General features: G+C 36.2%; 1 protein-coding gene across 3 annotated transcripts; it reads left to right on the forward strand.

Annotated features, from left to right (window-relative positions):
- Positions 1-335: 335 nt before the first annotated feature.
- On the forward strand, positions 336-22930 carry LOC108664872 (pro-resilin). Of its 3 annotated transcripts, none has more exons than XM_018151563.2 (7): positions 336-479; positions 10606-11016; positions 12411-12684; positions 13560-14528; positions 16121-16246; positions 17072-17185; positions 21805-22930. In XM_018151563.2, the coding sequence occupies exons 1-7, from the start codon at positions 474-476 to the stop codon at positions 21819-21821; spliced, it is 1917 nt and encodes a 638-aa protein (XP_018007052.1). In that variant the 5' UTR covers positions 336-473; the 3' UTR covers positions 21822-22930. The 3 variants fall into 3 exon arrangements, with proteins under 3 accessions (XP_018007052.1, XP_018007051.1, XP_018007053.1); XM_018151562.2 differs by lacking the exon at positions 336-479 and adding an exon at positions 5182-5401; XM_018151564.2 differs by lacking the exon at positions 336-479 and adding an exon at positions 5183-5401 and having other exon boundaries at positions 12453-12684.
- The last annotated feature ends 410 nt before the right edge of the window (positions 22931-23340 follow it).

Here is a 23340-nt window from a genome sequence, read left to right on the forward strand (position 1 = left end):
AATATTCACTAAGTTATCACAGATTATTGGATGCCAGCAACAATCCATGGAATGCGAGTAAATATATTCGTTATTATTAATAAAGCATTGAACATAATACACTGTATCCAGTTACATCGATGGAAAGTTCGTTAGACTAAAATAACATCCATGAATTTTATCATTCTATCAAAATATATACACGAGAAGTTATTCAATGTCCTAAGCAACAGAGGCAGGGTTCGGTTCTGGGATTCCAAACTCCCGCACACAAGTTGTATCGCATAGTACCTAGGCATCGCGCTGGTGGCATATATAAGAGCTCGTCTGCCGGTCCCTTCTTATTCCGTGTCCGGTCTCCGTCAAGAGAGGTGTCAAGTGACGAGTCTTTGGTGCCTTAAAAAGTCGAGTGCTTCTCTACGGGTCTTAAGAGACTTTTGCGACTGCTGCTCCAAGCCTGCATGATCGCTACTGGATACACGTGATTCTTCATTATGAAGGTTAGCCAAGTTTTAAATTCTAGCGCGTTAATAGCAAAATTTTCAGTTTTGCGCTATTCAAAATAAAATGAATGCAGAGAATATACCGTAAGAATGTGTTCAAATTCAAATTTACCACACGAAAGGCAACGTGTCATTGGTCCGTCCATACCAATTTTACCACTAATAAAATAATTATAACTATTATTTTAATTATTAGTAATTTCTAAAACCTGGGAAAATATGATGAAAATTTCATCCTCGGCCAATTTTCGCTAAGGAGTTGATGTGGAATTGAATTTGAACAACAATAAGTGTGTTTTATCTAATTTTTGTAAAATTTAACTCCTTGATTTTTTTAAGATATAAAGTTTTGAGACGCCTTCTATTATAAAATATTAATTATGTAAACTCTATTTTTTCGCTTGGATGTCTGAATTAGATTACATTTTTTCTACTCAGGTCCACAGATCTTTCTATTTATCGTCAATGCCATTTTCAGGTCTACCCTAACGGCAAGCATTTCATCTTAATGTCAAAAAGTTACTGAATATTTTCAAATTCAACGCCCCATAAGAAAAACAGAGTGCGCACACTCTCAACTTTTTAAAATACATTGTAGCTCGTATGCAGACCACGCTCTTTTAATTTTATAGTTTTAGGAAATATTTTTTCCGGTAACTAACACATACACATTTCAAATGGAACTTTCGAAATTTATTCCGTCGTATTAAAATCTTTTTAGCAACCCAATCAGCATGAGCTTTTCAAATAAAGCTACTAATGGGTATTTGTCAGTTTTTGAATTTGAATTGAATTCGAAAGTTTTCTTGTTCTCTTTCATTTCATCGTCTTTTGATTAAGATGTCACTTACTGACAACAATTAATATTATTCTTAGCTGATTGATATTACTTTAAAATCAATGAATATTGACATTAAACTGAAAATAAATGAGGCTAATCTCAATTTCTAAAAATACTCAATCTACAAAAAAAAATATACATACACTGCATGCTAAGTTATGACGTCGGTTTGCTATGGTGTGCATGGTGAGTGCCTCTCGGCATACAGATAGAAAGCAGAAATCGTGGAAAGCAAAAATACTCTCATCAACTATGGATCAGCCAAACCTATAATGCCTATCCATATGGCAAGTTATATTTACTGACTTGATCTACTTGTCATATGAAACAACTCTTATTCCTGATAGCTTTCTTACGACGTCCACTACCCGCACCAAAAGATCTGAATCCATTCGTCGAGTGTTGTTTTTTCGTTCAGAAGATGGGACGACGCACGTACGCCGTCTTAAGTACGAGGTCGTTGCTGAAGTGAGCGGGAAGTTAGGCCGTTCACATACAAGATCAAAATGAGAAATGATAATGAAAAAATACTGACCTGACAATCTCTTAAAAGAGAAGGTATGTCGAGGAAAGCTGATTTCATATTCTGCCAGTATCTCATACAGGGAATTTAATTTTAGGAAAAGCTTTAGTAATCATTTATGAAGTGTATGAACCGTTTCCAAAATAATACCAGAAACTGGGAGGTTTGTTTTAAAAATTATTATTGAATTGAGAATTCTAATAATTGACTATAAATAAAAAAGCCACTGAATTTTCTAACAAAAAAATGTCACTATTTAAAAATCCAGCAGCCTCAGTTAAAAGAGAAACTACACAATGGATGACAAAATCTAATTTTTTGCAGGAATGGCACATATAGGGTATTGCTTTAATTTATTAATTGCATCTCAACAGTACTATATAATGAAGATGAGTGCCCGCATTATCTAAAAAAATGTACTCATTTTTATTTGGCGTGAAAGTTTTTTCAGTGGACAGTAAACATATGTTTGTTTCTGCTGTCAGCGGTCAGTAATCAAATATTAACGCGAGTGTTTTATTTCCCTTGAGATTGGCTCATTGCTGGGCCGCATGGACATCGTATAAAGTTCACAAAACATCTTGTCAAATTTTCTGACGTAGCGGTTGTCATGTCCACTAGCCAATTCGAGCCAACACTCGTATGGCTGTCATGGTGCTTCATGGAGTTCAATATCCACAATAATCACCGGATCGACGCTTTTTTTTCTCTCTATATTTTCATTTAAGAACTTTTCTCAAACCTAAATTTCATCAACCACCTACCTTTAATATCAAACCTAGGGATAAAACCTGCGACGTTTTATCAAATTCCCAAATGAACAAATAGGATACAATATTCTGAGAGCAAATACAAGTCATCATGATGTAGCCTGCAATTTTTTTGTCAACTTTTTAGGACGCTTAAACCTGCTTCATTTGCATGCAAAAAACTAAGCACTTTTCCTTTCCGGCTTCACAACAGCAGCCCAGCAGCAGTTCGTGCTGACATCATCAGCGAAGCTCGTTTCCTCTTTCCTGGTTTCAGACTAAATTTATATAAAGCTATTAAATTTGCAAAAACATTTATACTGCCTTTGCATTAGGTATTCTAGATCCCAAATTTCCCAATCATAATCCAAAATTTCTCTCATATTACTTTTTAAACCTTATTAGGAAATCATTAATTTTTGGCATGATTTAAATTAAAACTCGTATAGTCAAAAGTTGTAGAACATATGTTTCACTAATTAATTGTAATTAGTAAAATACATATTCTCCCTAAATTATATTTGATATCTAATTAAGTAGGCTAGAAAAAATTTCATGGTAGCTATCTATAATTTATATAAATTTAACAATGTATAAAACCTACATGAACTGCCGTGCCTATGATGATTTCTTGTAACAGAATTTGATATTCACCTTAAATTAGCATACTTAAATGTACTTGTGTTACTACTGCATTGAGTGTTAGCTACTCAATAAAAGCGAATACTGTATAGTAAGAAGATAATAGCAGATCAATAATATTCTTGTCCAGAATTCTTCTCGGGAACCACTTTCTCCGCCTGCATTGCAGGACAGAACCGCCCGGATAACATTTGATCTTTATATCCCTTGCCCACACGACTGGTAGAGTTGCTGCATGCGGCCAAGCGACGATTGTGAGGCCCAGAGCATATAATTATTGTATTGGCTCCGAATATTTCTGATAATTATATTAAAAGTTAACAATTTTATTGATGGGTACTTTGATGATCACTGAAAAAAATTGAGTTTTTTTTTAATATTTCTGCTGCAAAACACCGTTCGAACTTAGGTGTATTGCTGCTGTATATATACTTTCACATGTCCTGGCCCACGTCATGAGAGCCAGCACCTGCTCTTGCACAAGCAAGAACAGATCATCTAGCAATCGCGAACCGGTTTTAGGTAGTTTCTTTGAGCACGAACGTTTTCGAGATGCATTATGAAGCTTTGAAGAAAATGATACGGTGCATCAAATGTTTCGAGATGAAAAAAGCTATAAAGTTTGAAAGAATGTTAAAAATCCAAGGAAGAATATGCTGTTTTATTGATATCATTATTAATTTTATAAATATTGCAAACAAATTTTTAAATTGATGTTAGGAAAATCATTAAAGCTCGCTATGATCAAAATGCAAATGGTCGTTCAAGCACTTAGTCTGATGGTTAAGCTTTTATTATTGAAAATTCTCTGAAAAAAAGGGGAAAGATGGTTTACCACAGCACTTGGCATTTGAGAATTGACCTATCCTTTCCGCTCTCATCCCTTGAGTAACCTTAACGGTACTTCTCTGGTCGTCCTATTTAAACGAAGAACTTTCTCCTGAACGCACCCTATGCACGCGGGCTGTCCGTTTACTTATTCAAGCCCAATACATATGAAGATCTTGAAATGCATATCTGCTAGAAATATCATAGGAGCAAAGGTAAATTAATGTTTTCTATATTGGAAGCGATGTCAGAATTTCTCCCATCAATTCATTCATCACCAATTATATAGTTTCAGCGGCATGATCCGTTTACCTACGAACATTATTTTAGATGGAGGTAAACATAGTTATAATTACAAAACTGCATTGTATTGTTTTTAAAATTTTTATCTTGGAACTTGATGTGGTTATATACTGAACACTCAAGCTTCTGAACCCGATGATACAATTCGTGATTCAGATCATCATTCACATTCCGAGCGATTCACTCTCATTTTTCACCATGCAACTAAAAGGCCTCGGCTCTAAAAAGTTACTTCGCAAAAAAAAGTTGCAGTACAAGCGAAAGCAACTCGTGCCCCACGCCGCCCAATCCCTTCGGCAAGAAGTTGTCCGGCGGAGTCGAAAGTTACACGAAGATCAGATCCTGCCTGGGCAGACTTGAGAGTGCCTCTCAGTCCAAGCTTATCATCCTTCAAGCTTGTTTCAGAAATGGATGCAGATAAAGTTACACAAAGTGAAGCTATGTATAATTAGAATCGTGAAGAACAAATCAATCATTAGCGAATGATGGTGATATGATTGTTTCGACGGACATTATTCATGTGAAAATGAGGAGTGACACTTTCATTATCGCTTGATGAACATAGGACTATTTCAATGTAAATTATTTGTTGATAAAGACGCCGCTCTCTGGAATTGATCACTTGTTCACGTCTCAAAAAAATTTTGCTTACAAATGCCATCATATGTTATGTACTTTTTTATGTTTGAATGAAAATATATGTTTGAAACGTTATGTGTGTGATAAGGAATTAAATTACTTCTGGATCATTCTACGCATTTAATACTCATCTTTGTTTTAAAAAGCTAAAAATTTTATTTTTTTTTCATTGATGCGCATGTTAAACGTGATTTATGTAAATTATATAAAAGTGGATTTTGGTATCACGAAAAAACTGTAGTTATATCATCCAGATATTATTTTGGTAGTAAAATTATAACAATTTTTCTGTTATCAATGCTTGTAAATTAATGTAAAGTAATCACGACGGAGATTGATGGTGGAGATATAACTGATGCATTGTTGTACACCATATATAAGACCCATGTTTGAGGTGAGTTACTGTATCTAGCTGCAGGTCGGTAAGTGAAGAAAATATAAATTAATTTACGAGGACTTCCGACAGGGTATATAAAATTATTTTGTTTTTATTATGATGAATTGTGATTTTTTTTTGCTAGAAAGAGCAAAGAGATACCCATAAAAATTATGAGTCTATTTTTTCAAAACTTCCTACTTAATTTATCTCACTTAAATCCAGATATACTTGGTCCTTGAAAAACCATATATAGTCTTTTATAGTAACCTCTTCTTCTCATTTCTTCTTAAGATGATTCAGACATAGTTATGGCAATACCCGTTTTTCCAGACACGTGAAATGGATACATGAATTTAGTAGTAACAAAGCCGTTAACAAAGGGTTCTTTATCCGAAGGTAACGTTACTATGCACTTCCTCTTTCAGTGATATTAAAAACTTTTTAATTGTATTTATACTCTCATTAATAAGATTGCTAGTCATTGTCTCCTATATTAGTTAATTATTCGTTTGTATGTCCCTTGATTTGATTGAGGAAGAAGTGGCATACCGTAGACACGTCGTCAGGCGGTCTAGGGGAGGTGTAGGTTTCCTCTGACGCTCATTATATTGGACTGCTGACTGGATTGGTGAAGTCTGCATGGGAGTTTCACCGGCAGCACATGAGCCCAGCGTCATTCCAGATACAGAGCTTTGTTTGCTCTCCCGTTATTATTAGTTTTGTGCTTGCAGTCGAATAAATTATATATCTGTTTAATAATGGCAGATCTCTGATTAATAAGCTTTAATTTCGTACGCTAATTTTTGCTCGCGAGTTTTCGCACGTACAGTACAGCCGATGTTACTTCATCACCAATATTCTCGGTTGATATTTTAGTGCTTACAAAGATTACCTGAAATTTAAATTAAAATTCAGAAAAGATGTCATCGCATCGTAATGCAAGCTTTATATTTCTTTCTTTTTCGCGTACATTATTACAACATGTTATTTGGCTTCACAAATTACAAGCTGCGATAATTTTTTTTTTTTTTCGAACTGATGTTTACGTCCAATATGAGTTGGCAAAATATTAACGGATAGTTTATTAGATATTTGCGCGCTGACGATGCCAATTCCAGGCAATGAAATTATTAGATCCATTCGTGGCTGTTACCTCACTGAAAATCATCACTTCATTGATCATATATTCATTTAGGACAATTTATCATTCACTTCTATCAATACGATAAATATTTTCGGTTTCGTTTCTAAGATAAGAATGTGGTTATTTTCGCATACACGCATATATTTTTGCAAATAAAGCACTATTTGCTAAAAGACTCGTTAAAAATTCGGTAATGAATTATTTACAATGAAATTTGTTTACCTGCATACTAATATATTGCCTGCACAGTATTGCATTTCATTTTCAAATGGTATTTATAATTAACCAAGAAAGGGCATGCCATGGAATTGGTCATCTAGCATTTCCATGGCAGGAGCCAAGAATATTATTTGAATGACAGTAAAAATTTACCAGGCGTTAAAAATAATTTAACAGCATCGAATTTTGATAAAATATTGTTCTTCTTTCAGGTATAGAAAAGGTTTCTATATCACGCATAGTAACTTTGGCAATCAAGTGGCTGAGCTATATAACTATTAATGAGCACGTCGTTTAAGCTGGGGCTATATTTTATTTCTTGTAAAACTTGTGAAGCGAATAATGAAGGTTAGATATTATTGAAGGATTGACCAGATGATACAGTCTGAGGGGACGGAATTGAGAAAAATTATTTATGACATGAGATGTGCGTCGTTACAATCCATCGAGACTGGAAAAAATTATATAAAATGATGCTTTCACTGGGTGATTTTTCTATTTTACAGACTTGTATGCAGTAATAAACCTCTTGTAACCATGAAACAATCTTCTAGATATTTTATTTCCTCAAATTAAATTCCTTTTATTATACTTGCTTTACATTTCACTATAGCACGAATTCTGAATTAGTGCCGAGAGTTACTTCCTATTGGTATAGTTCGGCACAGAAGTCCTTCCTTCGTGTAAATAAGCTTGATTGAAGACCAGAGAATGCCTTTTTCATACTTGCGTGAAAGAATACGTCCGCATATATTATTAATCCCTGCACTATTTAAATTGCTAAATGAAATACAAAGTGCCAGCGTTCACCTTAACAATGAATAGACGATTCACCTTAAGACGATTCTTAAAAACAATGAATAACTTTTAACGAAAATTCATTAAAAGATACTAAAATACATTTGATTTTGTATTCTTCTGAAATAAACAGAATTTCGTAAACTTATAAACGACTAATGATTTGCACCTTAAAGAAAAAACTTTAGAAAGAAAGTGGCAAAAACTTGTTTAAAAAACGAGAAATTTGTTTTATTCACATTTGTATTCATTTAAACTCCTCAATAAATTTTACAAACAATTGCCGTATTTTCTTTTTATCCGGAAGAAAATTAATTTCAATTAAATGCTGGCTTGCGGTAAAAGTTTGATAATAATATATCAAAATTAAGTTGCTCTTTCAGCCTCATTTGTTTATCAGCCTTTTATGAAATAATCAATTTGTTTACTACTGTCATTAATCACTACACAAGCTCGTTTTTCCTCCTCCTACACAAGTCTTATTCGAACTTCTCTATCAAATGACAGAGGCTCACTTTCTGGCTATAGCTTTCTCTGCCTCGCGAATCTGATTAATTGGCTCAATTATGCCATTGAATAATGTTCTGATTGTTTGGGGAAATGCCTCTCATCAAGTGAGAGTCTTTGCGTGCCTCTCGGATGGTCCTTTCGGTGTCTCCTAGTCGCAATAGTTGATGGAATCATGATCGTAATTAATATAAATAAAGACGCTGTAACAGTGCTGCAAACGTAGACCAAAGCTTTTAATTGAAATAATGCTGTGCTGGAATTGATAAAGTATCAATAATATACTTTATTGTTTACCATCGTTATAATATAAAGTTTTCCCACGCATCATTCGAGTCAAAGCGTGTTTTTTGTTTGGAAAAGTCCATAATTTGATCAAGGCTATACACGCTCGTATCAGAGTGTAAATTTTATCTTTTTAGTTGTAAATTCTTTGTCTTTGGTAACAAGCAGAAGCTTGCATAATAAAAATCCCATAATGATACGTCGCGAGTTTTTTTTCTTTAAGGGATTTATCTTTCCAAACTTAAGCATTTGGTACGGAGATGTTTCTAGTTATAATATTCCTATTAATAATATTTCATTTGAAAGAACACCCTTGTAATTTTCAATCGGCCAATTGAAATTGAGAATTTTAAAGGTGTCTCTAAAAAGTGAACTTCTTTAAATTAATAACTCTATTATTTCGAAACCTTAAATAAAAATTTCTTTTAATTTTTTCTTTGTACGAAAAGTCTTTGAGTTGAGTTTTGGCTATTTTCAGACCTTGAATGGCTTCTAAAAAATATGCATATTTCTACTGCATTCGAATTCATCTCAGCGCCGCCTCGCATTTTGAGGAATGCATGCAACACGTGACGGTGTTCTAATAATTATATACCAGGCGATCCGTATGGGCACGAATCTAGTGAAAGTTATCGGTATTTTGACGTGAATTGTATCGAGTTTTGACTCTCAAAAACTGAAAGTAACTTTCACCTACTGAATTCAAAGCAAGACTTAATTGTTTTCTACGTCAAAAAAATTCGAAGTGTTCTGAAATGAGGTCTTGATTAAGTACAAAATAATGTAATTAATCAAATTTGTACATGTACAAATTTGAAAAATAGTTGAATAAGTACATAAAAAGGCCCGTTGCTATACGTTTATGTGAAGGAACACTTACAATTGCTCAGGGCGCATTTTTGCATAAAACAACCACAAAAAAAAAAAACATTCTATGTTAGTGTTCGAGTTATATACCATTGATAAATATATCAACTTTGTTGATTCTACCTCCATACTGAGCCGTTGACAGTGCACAGCTTTTGTGCTCCCAGTCCGAGCGATGCAGAAGTATAAAACACCACAGAGCTGACAGATGTCACAGATGTCAGCTGAAGAGTAAAAGTGCGCTACTTGCAGCCCATCTGGAATGCAAGAACACTAATACAATGAGACACCCGAACTGTTTGTGCACTAAACTGAGTTCGCTGGCGATGTGTGGACTTGTTTTAAGCTGGTCGTCTAGTTTGGTTGAGTCACAACTCCACATCAATATGCCGTTTATGAATCAATAGTGTTCGTTGACGACGAAATTTTTCCGTTAAAAACCATCCTGACAAAACTGAATTAATGATGCTTGAACTGAATAAAAACTTCATGTTTCAAATCGTTGAGCGATTCAACGGCACCTGTGATGCTTTTGCGAACAATTACAAGTCAGCGTCATTTTACTGCATATTGCAGAGGCTTAAAAAATTTCTATCCACAGACGGAATTCTTAACTTGAGTTGCAAAATTTTTAATTATCGGTCTGATGAAGTAGATAGTTGGTTGATTTATATCGATTTGTACTTAAATTAATATGTACTTAATTAATATCAAATTATGAACTGTTTAATTCCATTTCAATACACGCCACTGCCACGAAAAGACGCGTGTTCTTAAAACCAATTCGATAGGCCAAATTTAAAGGATAAGCGATAAGTTGAAGTGTCCTATATATAGGCCGACCACGAGACTGTTGACACTTAGAAAGCACGACATCATAATGCAAGTCACACACAAACTGCGCCGTGCACGACTTGGACATTCATTTACCCTTTCACTTCCTAGCGCGCCGGTTCTTTTAAAGCAACCGAGCCTAACTTGGCATTGAGCCGATATGGAAGATTCCATCATGCATTTATTATGCCTTCAATTCTCCTTGCCGCGTTATTTGGATTTGGTATCGTCAAAATATTAGTTTCATTTATATATTTAATCATAAAATTGCCATGCTTTTTTTCAGGTACTATTTATATTTTATTTTGCGATGATGCCCTGTTTTCCAGGTTGCTTCTTTGAACTCGAAAATTTAGTTTACTGAACACAAACTTCCTACAAATTTTGTAATAGTTAGAGATATTTAAATACGGTCCTTTCGGTCATTTCATCTGTCTCTTCAGTTTTGTTCTGCGCCCGTATCCCATCAGGAAATCATTTTTAATGAGTGACTATCCTACTTTTATGTGAGATGCCTTTTTACCAGCATTATTGCTTATCACCACAGCCCTTCTCTTCGTTGCAGATGTTGAACCTCGCGTGGCTGCTGATGGCGCTGAGCGTCGCACGAGCAGACCATCCTCCCCCGGCGGCGTCTTATGGCGCTCCTCCACCGACCTATGGTCCACCTCCTGCTCCATCTTATGGACCACCTCCTGCTCCATCTTATGGACCTCCTCCGGAGCAGAGTTACGGGCCACCACCGGAGCAGAGTTACGGTCCACCACCAGAGCAGAGTTACGGACCACCACCAGCTTCGTATGGCCCTCCAGCTCCGACTTACGGTCCACCAAAAGCGACGTACACGCAACTAACTCCCATCTACCCAACTTATATACAAGCCGTTCCTGCCTACATCGTGCCAATACCTCATCACGAGGTGCAAGGTGGCAAAGGCAAAGGGAAAGGAAAAGACAAAGATAGCTTTTTCCAAAAGGTAGGCTAACTTGTGGGCATGTGCTATAAACGCAATCAATTTTCGCTCTGCTGTTTTGTTTACAAATTTTGCATAAATGAATTCTTAAATTAGGTATTGAAAAAATCACTGTTGCAAGAGTATGCAGGTCGATTGATTTCACAGCCTATCATGACGCTTGGAACAGTTTCATTATCTCATTTCAGTTCTCGATCTTTGTGAATTTTTATTGAAGAGCTCTCAGCTGTTTTGTGTCCCTTTCTTTCAACATTTCATCTCTTTGTAAAAATCTGTTTCACGCATGCGCACGCGTAAGCTTTCGGATCTTCTTGAAATTATTGATCCAATGGCTTTCAAATTATTTTTCAATTTTAATGCATATGCTTCTTTCATTTAATCCACTTCACCCTCAGCATGTGCCAAGATAGTATCAGCTCAAAATTAGTGAATCCTCCTTTCATTTAAAATGCTTTAATTTCCTTGCATTTTAGGTCACCAAGTTTCACGAATTAATCATGAACGGGATACATGACATAAAAACGTTTCATGCTAATTATAAGTCAAAGTCATTTATCAACCAATTCTATATATATATATATATATATATATATATATTTATAGTTCCACTTTACCGGACTTTAATTAATTTTTTTTTTAAATTGCAAAAAATATATAAAAAAAACTTGACCTGGCTGGACCTAACCTCAGTAAAACGGTCTCTAGCAACCTAAAGAAGGGTTTTAGACACTTCAAACCCTAACTCTAACCCTAACCTAACGAGGTTGGCGTTTTTTTGGTGTCCGGTAATGTAGTTCATTTATTTTCGTGTCCGGTTATTATACATAAATAAGTACTAGCGTCAATTACCGGACTCGATTTTTGTCCGGTTTTGTACCCGATGTCCGGTAATGTAATATACAAATCATTCATTGCACATAATAAAATTGTTGAAGAAAATCTATCCATTCTTCTATCAAGGAAAAACATTTTCAGATGAATATCTGTTGTATCTATTAACACAAAATCTTTACTCCAGACTTTAACTTCGTGAGCGCCATGCTACTTAAGATTCTGATTTCTGTCTCAGCCTTCGATGGAAAGCTCGGGGAATGTTTGCAGGAATTTGGGGCTCGTACTGTTTTTTATTTAAAAAAAAACTTCATCTCTAAATTTCAACCAATAAACATCCTTTTCCTGTCAGCAATTTTTTCAACGCCTTTCAACCTTTATGAACACAAACATTCAAAATTTGAAATTTATGCTTGCTTCTAAATCGAATCCTCAAAACTGTTTATTCACGTTCAATAACATTTCGTTTTCAAAATAAAACTGTAGGCAAATTCAATGTAAGAATTAATTTTCAAACCTACACGGCAATGTCCGTTCACCCGAGTGCCCATCCTTGGCCCCGACAGAAAGGCAACAAATACTATTTTCCTGAAGAAATTCGTGAAAAGTTCCAGGAACTTAAGGACGCCAAAGAATACATCAAAGTGGGCCTCAATAATATCAAGAGCAAAATTCTGGAGTGGAAGGGACGTTTGAAGAGGGCCAAAGGCGCTTTCTTTGCGGACAAAGGAGAACAGCTCATCGATCAGGCCCTTGATCTTTACACGCCGCAAGAGGGCAAGGGCAAAGGAAAGGGAAAGGGAAAAGGCAAAGGCAAAGGCTTTGATGACTACGAAGACGGTTAGTGAAATTAACTGTATTTCACACAATTCTACACAGGACTTTACAGGCCATATTATAATTCATGCTATCCATGCTGTAGATTAGGAGTGAAGATTTTTCTCCAATTATAATATAAGTGGCACTTTCATGATTGCATCAGGTGTATTATGACTTCTCAGAAACATTTTATAGGAACAGTTATTTTTGCATGATTTTTGTTCAACACGTATAAAAACAAAGTTTTTCGCCTGAATGATAAATCATTATCAGTAATTAATGTTCACCAACGTTATTGTCAACTGTTGGCTTCTTCATGTCATGCATTTGCAAAAAGATTGGATTTTTTTAAACTATTCAGTTCCTATTTTCCCACCACTGTCGTTAGTAGGGAAGCAGCAAAATTTTTAAGAGCTAAACTAGAGGCCTAAAATTAAATCACGCGAAGAGCTTCAGCTAGAAAGTCTTTGAGCGGCATGCGCTGCCATGCAGATGCCCAGCATACAGAAGAAAGCGCGCGGAATTGTCGATGATCTCTCGTTTGTAGCTCGCTCGCTACAGACCATAAGGTCGTTTCCTTTCGGTTTTCAAGTTCACTCTCGCCCTTTAAACTAAAATTGTTCATTATCGCTCCCACTAACCGTTTGAGTGCTGCCATTGAGATCTCGTGCATGTAAGGGAAATTTTTTAGTCAGTAGTCGAATTTGCAAAGCAATATTCACGTGAATGTGATTGAAAAATGTCATCAATTCGAATTGTTCAATAACATAAGCAACTTGTATATTTAGTTACAACTTATTTAATTATACGTCATGCTCTGTTGGTTTCAGTAATAGTGTGTTCTATCTTTGCTGACCAGTGTTTAATTTTAGGCTACAAATTTTTCATTCGTGCAGAGAGCTCTTACGGAGGCTACGGATACGGTCCCCCATCTAGTGGATATGGTGCTTCAGAAGGCAAAAGTAAGGGAAAGGGAAAGGGTAAGGGTAAAGGAAAAGGAGGTGATGATGTTGATTATTCTGGATATTATGATAATTATGGAGAAGGGAAAGGAAAGGGCAAAGGCAAAGGGAAAGGTAAAGGTTCCTCGAAAGGAAAAGGAAAGGGAAAAGGTAAAAAAGAGCCAGAAGTAATAGAAGAGCCATACCCTGCTCCAGTGGAAAAGCCAAAAGCGTCTTATGGGCCTCCACCTGCGCCATCTTATGGGCCTCCACCTGCACCATCTTATGGTCCTCCAGCTGAGCCTAAACCTTCATATGGACCCCCGGCCGAGGAGCCAAAAGGTTCTTATGGACCTCCACCAGCGCCATCATACGGCCCTCCACCTAGTCCTCCACAACAGTCATACGGTGCACCACAGGCCAGTTATGGCGCCCCAGCACCAGTTGAGTCGAGTAACTATCAAGTATTCAACCATGATGATAGTGAACCTCTCGCTCCGTCCGCACCTCCATCAAGTGGGCCTACATATGGAAATGGCGGTAATGACGAAGGAAGAGGCATTGGACATGCTTCAGAAGCTGTCAGTGAAGAATATGGGCCACCTAAAACACATGACGTAGTTGAAGCGTCAAAGGAAGGGTATGGATCTGCAATAGGCGTTGGAGTTGGAGGAGGACCTATTTCAGATGATGGTGGTAACGGTGGTGGAGGTGAAGTCAGTATTAATTCCAATGGCGGTAATGGAGGAGGTACTAGTGGTACGACATATGGTGATGGAGCTGTTGGGATAAGTCCAACCGTACAGAATGGTGGCTCGTTCGCCGTTGGCGGATTCGCAGATTCCGCAGCACTTGACGACATCGAGGAGGGCCCGTCGTCTTACGCAGCATTACCTTCAGTTCAACATTCTGTTTACGTTCAAGGTGGGGTTTTGGATTTTTTTTCGAGCATTTCTGAATGCTTCGACTGCAAGATCAATAGGGGTGCCTCACTAACACGGAATGGAATGCGTGAGTGTATCTATGAAATGTATATATAAACGATCCAAGTTCAGCATTCATCCAACGATATCCATAAATCCTGTCATTTTTTGGTGAAATATGTTATGCAGTTATGGAAGCTATGGAAAAATTAGGCCATGCATCAATCATCATAGCTTGCATCATTTACGTCGGCATTATGTAAATATAATGTTCATGAAATGTAATGAGGAAGGTATTTGAGGAGTAGAAAAATCCAAACATCCACAGTCAGAAACTCCAAGTATCCAACATACGAGCATCAACCTCCTCTCTGGATATCCAAGAAGGCAAATGATATACTTTTTGAGGCAGAACCATAGTGCATTCGAACTGTGAAATGGAATAAAGTGTTCAGTATTGTGCGCGTTATGTAAAGCGTGGTCTTATTATCAGGTATTCGTAGAAAAGTACATCAAAATCATCTCTTTTTTGCGCTCAATTACTTCCAGTAGGAGCTGGTACTGGCAGCTTGACTTGTGTTCTTCATGGATAGTGACGCCATTCGACCAATAAATAACGATTAAAATTATTTAACATTATACTGATGAAACTAATTAATTTTTTTATTAGTCATGTATTTTGAGTCGATCATCCTTCATTTCAGTTAACGTTCGAAAACTCTTCTACGCCTGATGCTTCTTCTACACTGCATCCAGAAAATTTCTGGAATTCATTTTGCTCATTTTTGAATGATACTTATGGCAAATTAAATCTGTTTCATTTTAATCTATTCAAACATTTTCAGTGTTCATTTGAACTAAATCCTGAATGGGTTAATTTCTATTTTAATGTACAAATTTCATATTTTTCGCTTTGCGCCCTTAATCTCCCTATTCTCCCTATGCCAGCCACCAGAAAAGCTTAGAAACACTTGGGCTCTATTTATACACAAATAAACATAATTCATACACTTTTCTTTTTGGGTGTATTTTTAGGCCATTGGAACAGTCGAATTTGCAGAATAGCGTCTATCTTAACACAATTCTACTCCATGTACTTTTCATGCAAGTTCACACCTTTCGTTTCCTTTACTCACGACATCAATCGTTAAATCTGTTCGATATTGCATGTAACGGTTAAACGTTGGAAACCAAAATGTATACACGTAAAAAATTGCCAAAATAGTGCTTAAATGCCAGACTCTGCAAGTGCGCGGAATGTCGAAAAAGAAGCTAATAGGGGGCCAACGTGATGTGTAAATAATAATAACCCTTTAAATATATAAATCTCTGTTAACTAAATTTCCCATGAAAACTAAACCGTTAATCCCTAACTGCTCCCAATAATTGTTGCGTATTTTGATATATATATATTATGACATGATCACTTGCCGTGAAACTGAAATATTAGAGCACTCGTATATATAATTGAAGAGAATAAATTCAATTCTGTAAAGTTATCTTTCGTAATAACTGAAAAAATGTATGATAAAAAATGAAAGTAAATTTGAACTGCAATTGCGCGAAACTCGCTAACGCGTTACCGAAACGCAGCGAATGGACGGCGCATTAGATCGCCCAATCGAAGAAGAGACTCGAGTCAACAACCTGGGCTCGCCTTCTACAGCTTCGTTCCCACCCACTACGGCGAGTCGCCCCTGAGACGAGTACGGCGCGACGGTAAGCATCCGTCGGCTTCGTCAAGCTTCGAAAAATGTCTCCAGACTTCATCCATATCAGTCATTAAAAAGCGAACACTTAACTATTCATCCGCGAAGACTGACGAAACACATGTCATTAACTGTGGAAATCAGTTATGGATTAGCTTCAAAAATTTAGCTTACAATTATTGTAGAATAAGGCCACTTCCAGAACTCACGTCTTTTGAAACGGCAGTAAATTTTTCGACAAAATTTTATTATCTTTAATTTGACATCGATGGAGCGATGCGAACTCGATGCAATTGAAATTGCGAAGATTTTTGCCGTGTTTTATATTGCGAATTTCATCATTAACTGATTATAATGGATCAGATATTTGATTAAACTATGGCAATCAGAGCAGTAGTTTGCAAAATTAATTTTGTTCATGAACCAAAAATTGAATGACTGCAAGTGAGGTAATTTTCCGCACCTCATTTTCTTTATCAAACAGTAAAACCAGGTAAAATGAACGCAAAGTTTTTGCCCTGCACTGTCTCAACCCGCTGTTTACATGTAGGCTCATGTTTCTGGTCTGTAGTTGTGCATAATATTAGCAACGCTAAATGCATAGATCGGCAGCAGGTTCAGGTGTATTATCCAGACTGGACTTCACGCTAGCTCATTAAAGGCATTAGCTCATGGCATCAAATAAATTTCATTTCGCTCTATTATGAGGAATTAAAAGAATTTTCTGAAACCAATCCCGTCTTATTGATAAGTGATGATGAATTTTACAAAAAAATATTGTAGACATTCCACTGATTAAATATCTGAATGTCTACTAATATAAAATTTATTTCAGAGAGCACGTATTCCGCTGTTCCAACCGGTGAAGTGCCGGTATCATCTGTGCATTCGCCACGTCTGTTCAACGTGGCATCGACTAGATTTGGACTTCCTTTCCTTGGATCCAATGGTGAGCAGCAAAATATTCGTCTAGCCATGCAGGCTGGAGCGTCACAACTTCCTGTTATTCCATCTTACATGTCTGACCTGACCATAGGAGTGGAGGAACCTAGCCTAAATAAGATGCAGGATGCTTCTAACAGTCAGTTTATGACGCTGCCTTCTTCTACCCATCATCGGAAAGTTGCTATTGATGGCTTGTCCAAATTCTCTAAAAATGATGACCAATCAAACACGGAACTCGACCTAACTAACCCAGATACTGACTATGGAACTCCAAAGCCAATTGACATTGTGCATGATGGACTAAATTCTGCAGGGTTTCTTAAAACTTTTATGGGTGACGATGCTTTCATGAATAACAATGTTAATGAAATATCAATTTCAACCCATCGCCATCCTAAATCGATGTCGTATCTATCTGAATCCGTTATAAATGTTGACACAAAAAGCGGCTTTCAAACAGATGAAACTCCGGGTCCACAGTTAAATTTTCTGACAGAAATTTCATCACTTGAAAAAGAAGCTCCTGCCCTTTCATCTTATAACACAAATCAAATGATCCCTGTTCCAGTGCCTCTTAGAGTGATTCCAGCCGGTTTAATCTTGCCAGCGAACGATTTTCCCGCCAGAGGAGTATCATCGTATTCATCTTATAATCCCTTCCCTGATGTCATTCAGTTCAAGGGTAAACATCCACCAGTTGGTAGCGCTTCGTATGCCCCTCCTAGTAGAACCCCTCGACTGCGACAAACTTCTGGGCTTTCTGTAAACGGCATGTTTCCTATTCAATTGCCGAACATGCAGTCTTCAAACTTGATGTTTCCTGATCATAGTTTTAAACTTGCTCCTATAGATACTATGTTAGATAGTAGTGGTTCTTCTATCACATCTAATTTAGCTATCAGTAGGAAACCTACAATGAGTTCATACTCGGACATTTCTCAAAGTACGTCGTTCACTCAAGAGTCTCAACGTAGTCTAGATTCTCAAAGCATGAATCAGATTCGACATCTCTCTCAACTCACCTCATGCAAAATGACCGGTACTCCATCTTCTTTTGGAAATTCGATTTCCGTGACCATATCACCACAGAATTCCAGAGACAATCCACTAACTATCATGAAAGTTCATTTGAATGAAAAATATGCGCCTGGCCTATTTAGTAATTCATCACCAACAATTGATGCCTCATCGCACTCATTTTTCCACACATCAAAAACTAACAATGATAGAAGTGAGAATATTAATGACTATAAAGGTGGGAGATTTCAGGTGTCCGAGAAGTTTCGACACATGAAGCGTGAAAAACCGACACCGATTTCTAGCAGCGAGACTAACGAACAACCGGAACGAAATATTTCTTATGGAAACGGTTGGGAAATTATATATGGGGAACCTGCACATAACATAGCTCTTCCTATTTCAAATAACCAACAAATAAATTTGCCAGTAGCTTCACACCTTAAACAAATCTCTGAAAATGAAGAGAAGCATCCCGATGTGGATGGCATAAAAATTTCTTATGGTATGCCTAGACCATACACAATTTTTTCCGACGACGAACTTGCAGATTTCCGAAGCAAATCTTTCGCTCTACGCGTTAAACCTACTTTTGATCTTTTCCAAAAGAATATTGGAAGTAATTTAAAGAGTCAGAATCACAATAAACCGAATGACTTCATGACAACCGATATGACGAGCGAGCTCATAGACGTTGGACCAAACAATAAGCCGAAAACAGTATCAAATTCATGGTCAAGTTATTCATCTTACCAACGTTCGAATTCATCCAAAGCATCACCTGAGTCACTTCCGAACAATATTAAATTAGAATTTCAGGAACCGCTGATCAATTTAAGAAATAACCTTAGGGTTATCGACTTGCATAAGTTACAAGATGCTAGAAACCGTCTGGAATCCATTGGGATGCATGAAGGTATGAAGCTAAATGATGGCTGGGCCTTAACTGATACAACTTCAGGAATTTTTAGCGTGCCAAGTGCTGTGGCTATAAATATTAATTCTCAAACAGAGCGCCTATCTAGAACTGCTGACAGAATTGGTGCAGATTTTCCTCCTAAGAACACGAATGACCGTCTTGTTGGTGGATTCATTCGAACTGTAATAGGTAATGCTCCGTCGTCGCCAGCTCCTAATAAAATTTCAGTATCAAATGAAACCCAAAACGGTATTACGCTTAGCGATTTAAATAATGGTGGAAATAATATAGTTTCGCCGCCAGTGTTGAACACAATCATTCATTTGACGAATTTAAAATCCGTTGAGAGTTCAGAGTTTGATAGCGGACCGCTGAGTCGGTCCAGGGTTCTGAAAGTAGTTGAAGCTCCAGATCTGTCGAACGTTCCCACTGGCCAGGCATTCCCAAATGGGGTCAATGCTATTTTGACGAGAGATATTGTTGATAAATCCCGAGCAATTCCAGAAATAGTGGTAATAAAATCAGTATCTATTCCGTCCTTCTTCGCTGAGAATAACATGCTCAATAGTTCATCAGTTACCGTGAAAGACTCCCTTCGCTTTGGGACTGACTTGGTGCATGAGGCCAGTGAACTTTTCGTTAGACGAGATGACGCCTTCAAGTCTTCGAACTCTCCAAAAGCAGCTCGGTTATTAAGTGAGGGAAATTTTGCAGATGATGTTCTCATGAGTGTTTCTTCGATATTGAAAAGTAATTTCATCGCTAAAAACTCGAGTTTTGCGGAAGAATATTTTCCCGATTCGAAAAGAAATGACTCGCTACCAGTAATAACAAATAATTCTACAATTGATGAATTGGGATATTTTTCGACAGAACCTCCTCCATTCCTTAATATAACTAGTTTATTCGAGCCCGTAAGTTTTAATTTAACTCAAAGCTGATTCATAGATGTACATTGGAATAAACCTTAGCGAGTGAATGAAATAAATTTTTATATATGTGAATGCAGTATAATCATTAAGTTCTAGTATAATAAAAAGTGTGTTATTTTATGGTCCGTGACGATCACATATTCCGACTAACTCATTTTTCTACCGTGGAACTCTGCTCTCCCCTGGACTCGAGTTTGACTCCGTGACTTAGGTAATTTGTATACGAAAGTTCCAAGCACATTAACGTAAATGTATCGCACCGACAAACTTCGTTACCTTTAATGTATTAAAGAGATTACTGAGATTTTTAACAAGAAATTGTATTTAATTTGACGCGATCTTGATTACATTTTTGCAATACCAATATCTTGAGATCTTGCAATATCAATATAATACAATAATATCTTGAACGCTTTTTGCAATACCACGCAGCCGACTGCACAGTGTATATCATTTTATCGTCACTTGCACTGAATTGTTCACATTGTATTTATGAACTGAAAATTTCTCGTGCTTTTTATGAAATGCTCACTAGCGTTTGCACTCAAAACTGTAGATTACTCATGTAAATTTTTTTCATCATCGTCATTTTCGCAATCAGAAAATCATTATTCCCGACACAATATCTATGACGAAATTTATCATGCTATATCAATTGTACAATGACTGCTTGACATGAACGTAACTACGCATAATCTTAGTTCGTCAAGATGAGTTTTCAGCAAATTTTTATGCTTCACTGTTTGATTTGGATTGAGAGTTTTCAGGATCATTTCTCCTCGCTATTTAGAACTGTACTGCGCCTCGGATAGCTCATCTAAACTGAAGCCACCTCACTGAGTTGCAACATCCACCCTGATAAGAGATAGTCTATTAATTTCACCCTGGGAGTCAATGGTACATAACGTTGGTCGCTTAGCGACCCTAGAATAACTCCATCACTATGGTTGTAATTTGATGTGCATGTAAATCTTCCTCTTCTCTTTATTTTCATTAAAGTAGATTTAGTACGGTATTGTTGTATATATGTTGAATTTTTTGCTAAGTTTAGTGAACATCTGAAACGTCGAATTCCATATGGGGAAATTCAAGTTTCAGTATAAATGATAGCGGGCCCTTGCATTGGGGTGCATATAGAAGTGCATGATTAGCATATACATAAGTATATTTGCTGTAGTGCAAAATTATGCTGGCTGGTAAGTTCTTTAGTCATTTTTCAGTAAGTAAACAACAAACTTCTCATGGTGTTGTCGGTGCTGTATATTTCGGCTGATTATCCTTGTTTGGGAATGTAAAATAGATTTTTCGATTAGGTTTTGTCAAAATTTCTCTTGATCTGCATCGATGGGTATTCCTGAAGTTCTATCAATATAATTTGATCAACCAACAAAGTTTAATCAAAAATTGCATTTGGAATATTTGTTTACAAATTTTATAACGAACTCTCCAACGACAGTATTTATTCTATTCAGAAACGGGTTAAATTTTCACAATATATTATTTTCATATGCACTTTCATCTTGTACCTTTAGAAATTCAAGCATAATCTATCCTTCATGCTTTAATTTGAAGTTCATTATTTTTTCGACCCTGAGTATATTGGCCGTATGATAAATATGAGCATTACTTCATTCACCCATAATTCGGTTCATTTTATCGGCATTTGTCTTTCAAGTTTAAACAACTTTTGGGACTAGTAGTACAAAACTCCTTGTTATTAAATTACAATTTAACGATTTTTCTTTCCTCCTACAGGCAATTATCGAACTTAAGACCCTCCCTCCGTCGACACACAAGTCGCATTTATGCGACGAGTTTGATTGTCCCAGTCGATGCAGGTTACGGGAAGTCCCTCAGCTAATGAGTGAAGCGTGAACAATTAATTGTTAATGTTGATGTTTGTATGGTATAAGTGATTCTACTGCAACCAGGTGTTTATTTTCGTTTGTGGATGTTGCAAAGTTACCATTGTTGATTGTTTTAAAAAAAGAATCATTAGGTAGAATAATTGTTGAAAGTAATTGAGCAATTTGTGAGATTCTTTTGCGGTAATTACAATGTGACGCTCGCATTCAAAATGAAAATGTTATAGACGAGATTAAGATAGTTAAAATTTTACAATATCGTCTTTTACAAATCATATCCCAATTTATATACTGCTATACTTGAATATTCATACTTGCCTACTGCGTTGAAATTTATGTTGAATTTACCGGTATACTTTTTTTATCTAGATTTTATGTTCGAATCGAGATTGGCATTTTTAATTTTGAAAATTTCAGAATAATAATTATATTAAAGGTCAATTTTCACGGTGATGAAATTTAACGATCTTCATTGATCGATGCTTATTTTCATTGATCACGGCTGACTTGTAACTTAACAAACTTACGCTCCAACTACAATAATAATATACGAATAAAATTAAGTAATGATAATATTGGCATCTATAATTCTAATTAAAAGAAAAATGAAGTGGGAAATGTCAGACGTAGGAGCTAAATGATCCTATGTTATAATGTTCTTAGAATAGTTTTCTAGGAATATTTTAACGTAACATTTGATGTTAGAGGTTGCAATGTAAATATATTACTTACCAGATCGAAGAGTTTGATGAAAAGTGTTCCATCTTTATGAGATTCTCCCTCTGTTTAGGCGTCAAAAATGTAAAAGCATTTTCCGTTTTTAAATTTCAATTTTCTGAATTTTATTATTAATTCTTTGGTAGTTGGATTTTTCAAATGATGTACTTCATATTCGTCCATGTTTTTTAAGAAGTTCAATGCAAATTTTTGTGTAATTATTCATTTTTTCCTCAATTTCCAAGCAGTCGGTATGAAATGAGCCCTATGAATCGTCAGTAAACTCGTTTTTAAATTAATTTGTGTTTTATTCGCGTGTCTCGACTGACGACTTTAATTAAACCTCTGGCAAGAAAGTCTTCTTATAAAAAACAGTACAGTGGAAGACCTCCCTCTCCTTCCAGCGTCTTCGCTAAGATGTCGTTACCAAACATCTATTATCCCTATGTAAAATTATATCATTCGTCACTTATTCTATACAATTATATCATTCGTCTCATACCAATCATTCGTCACTGAAAGTCACTTCTGAGAATAATGAGAGCATTTGATGAAAGGTAGTATAGCCTGGCACAAAATTTATGCTAATTCAGATAATTTTTTCTTTATTTATTTATTTTTTTTATGGTACAGTTATCGATATATCTCTGAGCAATATACAGTAAGTAGCGTGAAACATAATAAACATTGCAGTAGGTCTCTCTTAAAT

Source organism: Hyalella azteca, unplaced genomic scaffold (genome assembly GCF_000764305.2).
Source record: "Hyalella azteca isolate HAZT.00-mixed unplaced genomic scaffold, Hazt_2.0.2 contig17497, whole genome shotgun sequence".
In the NCBI taxonomy this organism is placed as follows: Eukaryota; Metazoa; Arthropoda; class Malacostraca; order Amphipoda; family Hyalellidae; genus Hyalella; species Hyalella azteca.